The 11,220-nt window shown below is 44.2% G+C and overlaps 1 protein-coding gene across 1 annotated transcript; it reads right to left on the bottom strand.

Moving 5' to 3' along the window:
• Positions 1 to 4,699: 4,699 nt before the first annotated feature.
• Positions 4,700 to 6,128, bottom strand: LOC148815404 (fish-egg lectin-like). Its single transcript, XM_088905704.1, has 4 exons — positions 6,080 to 6,128; positions 5,449 to 5,694; positions 4,929 to 5,271; positions 4,700 to 4,841 (listed from the first exon to the last, which is right to left on the bottom strand). Exons 1-4 carry the CDS (start codon positions 6,126 to 6,128, stop codon positions 4,700 to 4,702), a joined length of 780 nt encoding a protein of 259 aa, XP_088761830.1.
• Between the last annotated feature and the right edge of the window lie 5,092 nt (positions 6,129 to 11,220).

Here is an 11,220-nt window from a genome sequence, read left to right as displayed (position 1 = left end):
TTTAGTTACAGGGCCCCTAGCTTATGGAACAGTCTCTCACCCCATATGTCAGGATTCATATCCAGACTGAAGACCTACTACTTCAGCCTAGCCTATAATAATAATAATAATATTAGTAATAATTGCTTACACTTATATATAAATATATATATATATATTTCTGGACACTCCACTCAAAGCGCTTTACAGGTAATGGGGATCCCCTCCACCACCACCAGTGTGCAGCCCCACCTGGATGATGCACCAGTCCTCCCCACACACCAGCTCTCAGTGGGGAGGAGAACAGAGTGATGAAGCCAGTTCAGAGATGGGGATTATTAGGAGCCCATGATGGGTAAAGGCCAGGGGGAAATTTGGCCAGGACACAGGGGTAACACCCCTTCTCTTTTCGAGAAACACCCTGGGATTTTTAATGACCACAGAGAGTCAGGATCTCACTTTTATGTCTCATCCGAAGGACGGCACCTCTGTCACTATTCTGGGGCATTAGGACCCACACAGACCGCAGGGTGAGCGCCCCCTACTGGCCCCACTAACACCTCTTCCAGCAGCAACTATAGTTTTTTTCCCAGGAGTCTCCCATGTGATTGATAATTAATAAAGACTCACCTGAAGAAGGCTCCACGGCCGAAACGTTGTGTTCTCTTTCTTCTTTTTTTCAGCATGGAATAAACCTATTACTTGTTCATTAATAAAGTCACACCCATCTCCCATCCCCCATGTAACTGCAGCCTCATCACCAGTCTCAGTCTGAATTAATTAGGCAGAGGGAGGATGAAGACCATTAAAGAATCCTACTTAACAACAGATGTAATAAAGACTCAGTTCATTCAATTCCAATTCAAAGTAGTGTTACGAGTCCAGCTAATAAAACCGAAACTAAAATATAAACTATAAAATACTAAAATATCAAATATAATATAATATTTTACATTATAAAATATAAATGCGGGAGCTGGAAAATAATCCTGCAACCGATCTTTTCCGCAATTCGAAAAAACTAAATCAGACGGGGAAGCCAGTAATCCTAAATCAAAGCCGGGACCCGAGAGCCGTCGTTCAAAGCAGAAAGCCGGGAGTCCGAAACCGAGGAGTGTACTTTCCGCAATCCAGAAGCCGCAGGTCCAACAGAGACAAGCAGTTCCAAGCCGAAGAGGTGTAAACGAGACGAGCGAAAAGCAATAATAAAGCTCACATGGACACCGAGCGAGGAGGTCAGGGAAGACTGTGCTTCAGTGTATAATGAGATGGTGGTGTGGTGGTGAATTAGTGATCCGGTAGGTTGCCTAATTCAGCGTGGTCTAGGCAACAGGGAAGCGGGGATCATAACAAGTACTGTAGCAAAGGAGCATTTTTTTCAAACATCAGCTGCATAGAGCCCTGTTACTCAGGAGTTAGTAAACGAGGCTCCCAAGTAGAGCTGGGTGTTGTAACTTGGACATTTCTATCCATCTCCTCCATCTGAGAGTTTATGGCAGAAACTAAACTACACCCGGCCCAATACACAGCTCACCTGTGCTTCAGAATGGAATGTGTTCAACAACTGTACAGAATAGTATGTCTTCCAGGGCGCCTTTTTGTAGAAAGGAAAAGAATTCCCTCTTGCAAACAGGTTTCCTTTCCTGCAGGTGTCACTCATCTAACATGCTTTATGCTCACCAGCTGAATGATACACGTCTGCTGTAGTCTTACCTGGCTGCTGCTTGAACACAGTGTCTTACTGATACATACTCCAGAGAGGCTCTTTCCATTCAAACTGATATAACCTCTGACACCACCTTTTGTTTGTGTAACCATGGAGAGTATCAATATCAATTAATTCTTTCGCACAATGTGTTTTACAAGAGTCTTATACATGCACATATACACTGTAGGTCAAGTTATTTTATAGGCTAAAATACCATATAATAATCCCATTTAAAGTATTGCAAAAGAGAAAGTCAACATACACAGGCACTTTCTATACTTTACACATGCAAAAGCTTTTCACATTGCACTCTTTCGGTAAGAGTGTTCGCACAAAGGACACAGAGATTTGCCACAAAGCGCCATTGCTGTTCATCATTCTTGAAAAGCTTGAAATTCCCCCTGATCTGCATTTTTTTTCTGCTGCAGTAACATTTTCACATATTGTCTGTTAACATGGAACAAGAAAGCAAAATATTTAATTAAAAAATAAAAATTGTAGTATTATTTACCCAAGATATTTCCTTTTAGTGACTTGGTCAGTGACTTGTACAGCTGTTCAGCTCATTGTAAGCCACCATTAGTTCTATATGCAGTTCAAAGCCACAGTCAATTCTATATTTGTGAGCTTATTTGGGGAGCTGCTGGGATGAGACAAGACCTTTTCTCCTGACATCAGTCCAGTAGAACTGTGGACCAGCTCTCAAATGGGATCAACAGAGACTTCACTAGCTCACTGCTGAGGTTCAGGCAGAATATCCCACAGTGTTGACCTCTCACAAACATGCTTTTTTATTTACAGGTCAGACACGTTGTTAAGCAAGATGTTCTCAATGTGAAAATCTGAGCTGTTCTATGATCAATTTACAAGAGCTGATCTGTTCTACAATCTTGTGCAATGACCTCACATCTCTAGACAACTAATATCACAGTTTGTTTCCTGCTTTTCAAGGCACACAGAGCTGTCTGTTAATCTCCTGAAGGACACCTGATGTCAGGAACTAACGAGGGTCAGAACAATATCCACTGGTGCTCTAATAATGTTAGACACCAGATATTGCAACAGAAGGTCATAGGTCAACTGCATTATTTTAAAACTAATTTGACTAAAATCTCAAATTAAATTGAAGATATATCTGTTTCTCCTTTATGTGACAGGTGCAGATCTTCTGAAGGCTCTGCCCCAAGTTCTATAAACTTTGGGTAGAAATATTTCAGTGGTACTCAAAGGTGTTTGGGAAGAATATACCCCAGACCCTGAATTAGCACTCTCTGGTTGTTCAGAGACAATGTTCACATTAACCATCAGCACTGGCGTTTGGAATAATTGTGGCTGAACAAAATTGCCTCTATAGCACAAGCAATCTGGAGCCATTCCATGAGATCAGGGGCCCTTTTCCTCAATATATTTAAAAACATAGAGCTTTGTTAAATATCCCTGATAGTTTTATACAACCATTAATTGTGTGATTATGGTTGTCACAAATTTTGACTTAACAAGAAAACTGTTAAAAAGGCAGCAGCAAATTTGAGGATTTTTAATCTATTGTCTGTTTTTCATGTTTCTCATTAAAAATATCAAAGCTTTTTTGAAGATCCCTGATAAGTCTATCAAGAGGCCAGTCAGCCAAGCAGCAGTGCCACCTAGTGGTCAGAAAGCTGAGCACAGACGGGTAGGACTAGAACGAGATAAGATAATGTGGGAAAAATTATAAAGCAAATGTTAGGATATATAGTTAAGTAACATTTAAATCAGGAGATGCTATATAAAGACTGTACCACTAGTAATGCTTCATTTCAAATGTGCCGTCTGTTACAACAAAGATTTTGCTCTGGAATCAGCCCAAACCGTAAAGAGTGACCAGATACATTCTCAGGTTCAAGTGATTGTCCTGCACTGTTCAGGGGCCCAATTTAAGTATTGAAAATCCTAAAGGGCAACAACAAATCTACTGTATAACCTTCACCTTCGTGTATGGAAACAGGAGTCACTTCTGTGCACAACGTGTGGTCAAAAGTACTGTATGTAACCATATTGTTGCAGTTGGTAATGATTTTTTGCAAAAACAAATGTCTTAATGACATTGTATCAGCAATTGTTACATACTCAGCCTACTTTAAAAGGCTAAATTTACATTAGGAAAGATAAATGGAAAAACGGATTACAAGTACAGAAATAAAAATATAATCAGCTGAAAAAAAATCACAGTTGAGTGGATTGTATGCAATACTGGTTCACATATTACAAATACACACAACTCAGTAAAGTACTAATAGGTGTTATTTTTGTGGCATGTGTTGCAGGTATTCAGATGGCACCTGCATTTTAAATTGTACAAGTTCACCAAACCACATCCCACTCAACTAGTTACAGCAATGAAGTATTACACCTGAACTTGAGCTAAACCTCAGGTGAGGATTCAACCATGAAGATGAACTCAGTTGTAAAAAACTGAAAGCACCCAGTCAACATGGTTAGGGATGTAATAGAAAGTTAAGACCAAGTGCTTTGCACCAAAACATTATGGAAACAAACATTACACTGGAGTGGTTTAGGGTTAAGAGAGTGAAAGGCCTTGAAGACTCCAGTCACAGCCTCAACTTACATCCCTGTTTAGGGCCACTGGAAAAGACCAATCAGTGATGCTCCCCAAGAAACATAGTAGCATTTTAGCTAATCCATTCATGCACAAAAGTGGGACTAAGCTACTGTGGAAAGAGACTAGATATGTTTCATTATTAGCTTATTACAGGCAAAGGGCCATGTGGGATAAGAATGCTTAATGTGACATCCTAGGTAGTCCTCCTCATTAAATCAGGAGGACTGGTTTTAAGTTCATTAACCAATTTGAAGTTAATGAATTAGACACCACAGAAGAACAGGGTTTTCCAGGCATTTTTATTGCAGCACAGAATAACAAGACGGGCATTAATGCCTCATTCCACTCGGAATCCTTCATGCAGCCTAGTCATGTCTGTCACTTCCCACTCAGGGCCAGACCACCCAGGCTGCTCAGACCTGGCACCTCTGGACTCGGCCATCTTTGCACACAACCCAGAGGATTCCTCGGTCATAGGACACATGCCTGGCCACACCAGCTGCCCTTAGAGCCCACCACCTCCTGCCAAAGGGGTTACAGGCATCAATACCAACCCTGCAGGAAAAGGAACAGGGTTAGAGCAGCCTAGAATTAGGACAGTCGTTCATGCAACCATGTGCATTAACCCCTCCCCCAGCTCACCTCTTGAAGACCACTCCATTCCTGTTCACCCCATACACACTGCCATCTGAGCCCACCTCCACCAGGGACAGGGAGCCCTGGATGGGGTACCACCTGTCGGAGCCTTTGCAGGAATCCCCACTCACATCCAGCTTGACAAAGATCTGGTCCAACCTGTTCACTCCCCAGCAGCCAAAAGGCCCACAGGAATAGTACTTGAGGGAGCCCACGACAGGAATCCAGGGGATGTTGCCCTGGCCAGCATACTGCAGCACAGGCCCGCTGTTCAGGCAGAAGATGGAATTGGCAGCATTGACACCAACCACAAACTTGTCTCCACCAGCATCAATCTGGATGAGGGAGCCTGCAGAGGAGAGCAAAAAACAGCTGTTCTCAGCAGGGGGTAGTGCAGTGCTCATTCCTCAGTATGAGGTCATGAACACTTGAGGAGTGAAAGATGTTCTGGCTGAAAGCAGCCACTATCCATGGATAAACATGAAAGCTATCATTTCTAACCTATATAGATCAGCTGCAGCCTCACCTGGTTGCACTTGGATCCACCTTACCCGAAGCCACTTAAACACAAGGCTTGAGAGACTCACACTCCAGAGTCCTGCTGGCCCCACACTCACATGTTTCCCCTTCATGGCCAGAGAGACCCAGCTGTTGCCCTGATAGCTGACCAGGTTGTCTGCATTGTCGACTCCACACACTCTTCCAGCACCAGCATCTATCTGCTTCAGACTGCCAGGCACAGCCCGACACTGCAGGGCTTCAGCTACAGACACTGGGGAGGAGAGGACACCACTGGGTCAATAATCACGTGGAAGCAGCCTGGGTTTAAGGCAGCATTAAGGCAACATTTAAGGGATCATAAGCATCTGACACCGAGGGACTAAGTCAATATACGAGAACAGAAGAAACAAGCCAATAGGGCATTAATGAATCAGCAACAACCACAAGTGAACAGAGCTCAATGCACAGAGAATCAAAGGTCTGCAGAATTTCAAGAGCACACAAACATCCAAGTCATGGATTTAACACTCAGGCAACATCTCTACTCAAGATCAAATAACTATACTGAAATCCTTAAATACGAGCAGCATGCAGTTAATCCTCCCATCTGCCTTTGTGCTGCCCCTTTTAGTCAAAGCAATAAACCTAAACCTTACCTAGAAAGAATCCCACAAGCAAACACAACACACAGCCTCTCCCTTCCATGTTGGTGAATGATCACACAAACCTCATGTATAGTACAAGCCCCCTCCCCCGGTGGCCTTTATATACTCAAGACTGCTGGGCTTCAGGTCCTACACACACCTGTCTAACCAGGTGTTAAATTGTGAACCATAACGAGCTGCTGATTGAATCACTCAAGTATCAATTACAGAAGACATCATTAATTATATTCTTTCCATAGACCTTATCCTCAGGGTTTGGGAATCATGGCGACAAAAACTGATATTGAAGCCCAGTGCTTCAGATAGTCACGAGCTGGATTAGTACTAATATCAGCAGGGACATCCTCCAGTAGTGCAGGTCAGGGGTGGTCTAAATTAGATAACGAGACAAATAGTTTCATTGCAAAGCTGAATATTTGGTTACTCTTGCTCTTTGTCATGAGATATTTTTTTTCATTTCAGATTTTATCTCCCAGATTAAAGATTCAATTTTTCTGAGCACTTAGAGGAAAATATCTGGGCCCTAGATTGAAATATTCCATTTGGACAGCACAGTGGTGTGGATTTTAGGACTGCAGCCTCACAGTTCCTGGGGTTGATGTCCAACTGAATTTCCTGCTGTGTGGAGCTTGCATGTCTTCCATGTGGATTTTCTCTATGGGATGTAATGGAAAGTTACTGAAAAAAAGTGTTTTATCCTAAATATGTCCGTTTATGGGCAGAGCTGTGTTGTAAAAGCAGCTGGATTCTTAGAACAAACTGTGATTGTACCCAGCGAGTCAAGGCCATGGGATGTTCTAAGAATATGTTTATCTCTGTCCCAGCAAAAAGGCGATGCGTAACTGCACGTAGCTGTCTTCTCTGTCCTAAGGCTAAGACCTATAAGGACTGGAAAATTACTGTCTCGCCTGTCTTTGTTTTACTAACCAACCATAATGAAGTAAACAAGTTGAGGTGTTGCATCAGCTAAGTGTATAAAATACTGGACCTTTTCCTATTTTCTTTGAAAATCAGCTCTCACTTGCTGCACAGACTGGTGGATGCTGTTTTTCCCTATTGCACAATATGAATAAATGCCTTACTGAGTGAATGAGAACACCTCTCCTGGCTCGTCTTTGATAAAATTCCAAGACAGGGACCACTTTGCTACCAATTTAGAAAGGCATCCTGGCTTTTCAAAGTAGTTTACATGTATGTAAAAAGTTATGTCAATGATTAAAAAATTGCAGTTGGAGAAAGTGTGGATATTCAAAGGAAGTAGATAGACTGATACTTTATTGATCCCATGAAAGAAATTGCAGTGCAACAGCAGCTTAACACAGACAACACAGCAACAGTGTAACGAATGATACAATAATAATAATAATACAATACATACAGTACAATCAGTACAGTGAGAAGTGCACTACAAAGAGTTACTCACAGTCCAGAACACACAAAGAACAGAACAGTACACAAAAAAGTCGTATTGCACAATATAAATATGAATATAAATGTATTGCACAGGTCCCTGGCATATATTGCCCCAAAACGGTTTTAAACGGGAAAAAGAAAAAGAACAGCTGTATCAGTTTACTGTTCAGTCCAGAAACAGGTCCCTGTCAAGTTTGCCCCTGCCCAGACACACAGTGGATGCGTTGTACAGTCTTATGGGAGAAGGCAAGAATGACATCCTGTAGCACTCCCCGTCACACCGTGGTTCGATCAGTCTATTGCAGAACGTGCTCTTCAATCTCACAAGCATGTCATAGAGGGGATGGGAGATGTTGTCCATGATGGCCTCTAGTTTGGACACCGTTCTCCTCTTGGCCACTACCTCCAGGGGGTCCAGGCCAGACCCAATGACGGAGCTTGCTCTCCTGATGAGCTTGTTCAGCCTGTTAGAATCCCCTGCTCTAATCCCAGAGCACCAGCATACCACTGCGTAGAAAATGGCGCTCGCCACCACCAACTGATAGAACATATGTAGCATCTTACTACATACATTGAAGGACCTGAGCCTCCTTAAGAAGTAAAGTCGGCTTTGACCCTTCTTTTAGATGGCCTCGATGTTCTTAGACCATTCCATCGTCACTGTGCACTCCCAGGTACTTGTACAAGTCCACCATCTCCACGCCACTCCCATGGATGTAGACAGGAGTATGTTTGACGCTTTTCCTCCTGAAATCTACCACCAGTTCCTTCGTCTTTGTTACATTCAATTGCAGGTGGTTCTCCCCACACCACTCCACAAAGCTGCTAACCTCTTCCTCTGCACTCTTCCTCCTGCCCACTCTTGATACATCCCACTGTAGCGGCAAGGCTTATTAAAATACAGGAATTAAGTTTGCTGCTCCCTTGCCAGTCCCTCTCTCCTTCATCTCAGTGGTGCTGGATACAGAGAGGCCATTCCAGCTGGTTCACATTTAAGGTGTTTTTCTAGCCGATAGAGTGTCCTGATAAGGAACAACTCCCAAAGCTGAGATTCTCCAGCAACCCTAATAAATGGTCATCTCTTGCGCCTTACTGTCTGGGACAGTCTTATTCAAAGTTGTTTACAACCCTAAGGTCAGAGTGCATTGTTACCCATCCTCAGCCAATCAGGAACTGGTAGGGCAGGTTAACCCCACGTGGGTCTCGAATGCCCACAGAACTTTCGACCAATGAACGACCGTAGTTCCTCCAGGTAAAACAGGCAGCACAGGGCTTCCTCGAGGCGCCTCCTGGACATCCTCAGACTGAGCTCGGACCACCATGTAACGGCCAGTGTGTCCGAGAGTCAGAACTTCACTTTGTTCTAAGAGTCGAGAACGGAGGTTGCCAGCGCGTAACCAAAGGATCCACCCGAGGTTAGCCCAGCAGCAAGCCTCGTGAACCCACCGTGAAAGCTCATCTAATCAACAAGTGAACTACAGTCGGAACTGTGGACAGCTGAATCTGTGGATTCAGGACTTGCGCTACATCAGGAACGAACTGGTCTTCTTCCTGTCTAAAGAGTGTGACCTGCTTGGACCTACAGTCACTTTTCTCCTGTGCACAAACTCTGCTAGTTTCAGCCAACACTAACTAGAAAGCATCAGCACTGCACCGCAGCAGAAATCTCTCCCACTTCTCTCTCACTGAAACAGCACTGCCTGGCACCGGGCCAGAGAACGCCGATTGGACACAGCAACAAGCCTGCTGCTGTTTGTGTCCGCGGGAGATCTGAATCCACACAAATTGGATGAGTATTCAACATTCTGCATTACAGCTCGAGAATTCAATTGTTACCTCAACCTGAGATTATATCAATTTAATTCCTATGAGGATGTACTTGCTTTTGAGTATCTAGTGTAGAAGTTGTAATCCAAGTTCATTTACGAAACGGTCTAAATGAATGATATACTGAACGTATGTCCCTCTTGGTTTGTAACTCTTCATATATATACAGTATGAAGGAATATATACCTTTTGTATTCTGCTAACCCTCATGATAAGATCTGTTATGTATATATGCACATTTTATGTATTATTAAATGTATTGTCGTGTATTAGTATCCGTGTGTGCGTTGCTGAGTATCCCTCTGGGTCGGTCTTCTAATAGCCATCAAAGAATCATTTTGTGACTTAATGCTACAATTAATAATTGTCCCAGTAAATGCACAAAACCCCTACATTTATTGGTGCCTCATGAGAGGATGCCTACACCACAATTGCACAATTGCAGCACATCTGAGAACTTCTGCAGGTGGCATGACTCTGAGTTGTATTTAAAGTCTGAAGTATAGAGGGTGAAGAGGAACAGAGAAAGAACTGTCCCCCGAGGAGCCCCTGTGTTACTTACTACCTGTTCAGACACACAGTTCTGAAGTCTCACAGACTGTGGTCTGCCTGTCAGATAGTCAGTGATCCACAAGATCATGGAGGCACCGACTTGTATCTCCTCCAGCTTCCTCCTTAGAAGTAAGGGCTGGATAGTATTGAAGGCACTGGAGAAGTCAAAAAACATAATCCTTACAGTGCTGCCAGCCTTGTCCAGGTGTGAGTAGGCCCTTAACAGCATGTAGATGATTACATCCTCCACACCAAAACTGGGCTGGTAGGTGAACTGTAGGGTGTCCAGTGATAAACTAACTACAGATCTCAGGTGGGATAAGACCAGCCTCTCCAGTGCCTTCATGATGTGAGAAGTCAGCTCTACTGGTCTGTAGTCATTGAGGACAGAGGGGCACCCTTTCTTTGGTACCGGGACCAGGCATGATGTCTTCCAGAGCACAGGGACTCTCTCCAAGCGCAGGCTCAGGTTGAACAGTCACTGGAGCACTCCGCTCAGCTGATCAGCACAGGCCCTCAGAACTCTGGGACAGACGTCATCTGGTCCTGTAGCCTTACCCTGGTGCAACCTCTACAGCTCCCTTTTCACCTGGTCAGCCTTGCCTGGGGGATGGTGCTCATAGCGCTGTAGGTGCTGCAGGTGTTAATGGCGGAGGTGTTGGAGAGTGGCAGCTGTGGGGGATGGGGGGGTGAGCAGCTGTTGGCGGTTGTAGCTGTAGGCGGCCATGATTGTGGGGGGATGGAGAAGGTGTTGGGCAGTCGCAGCTGTGAAGGCTTAGGGAGTGCGTGGCTGTGAGGGGATGGGTGTTGAGCCACAGAGGGCCCTGAATCAAACCTGTTAAAAACTGGTTCAACTCGTTGGGCATCTCCAGGTTCCCCTCCGTTGCACCCCCAGCCTGTTTAAAGCCAGTGATCTCTCTCATGCAGCTCCATACATCCCTCACCCTATTCCTTAGCACCTTGTCCTCTACCTTCCTCCTGTAGGCGTCCTTGTTCTCTCTAAACTTCTGCTTTAGTTCCCTCTGTACACGCTTGACCTCTTCCTTATCCCCCCTCCTAAAGGCTCTCTTCTTGTCATTCAGAAGAGCCTTCAAGTCGCTGGTGTTCCAGTGTTTGTTATTGGAAAAGTAGTGTACGTCTTTGGTGGGGATGGTGTTGTGTATGCAGAAGTTAATGTAGTCAGTGACACAGTCCACCATGTTGTCTATGTCGTCCCCATGTGGTTTGCACAGTACATCCCAGTTGGTAGTCTCCAGACCACCACGTAGATCCTCCATAGCCTCCTAAGACCATCTCCTCACAGTCCTAATGCCTGCAGGTTGGTGCTGGACAATAGGCGT

Source organism: Atractosteus spatula, chromosome 25 (assembly GCF_055471065.1).
Source record: "Atractosteus spatula isolate fAtrSpa1 chromosome 25, fAtrSpa1.hap1, whole genome shotgun sequence".
NCBI classification, from domain to species: Eukaryota; Metazoa; Chordata; class Actinopteri; order Semionotiformes; family Lepisosteidae; genus Atractosteus; species Atractosteus spatula.
Note: the sequence above shows the minus strand (reverse complement) of the source record. Positions and strands in the feature narration are given on the sequence as shown.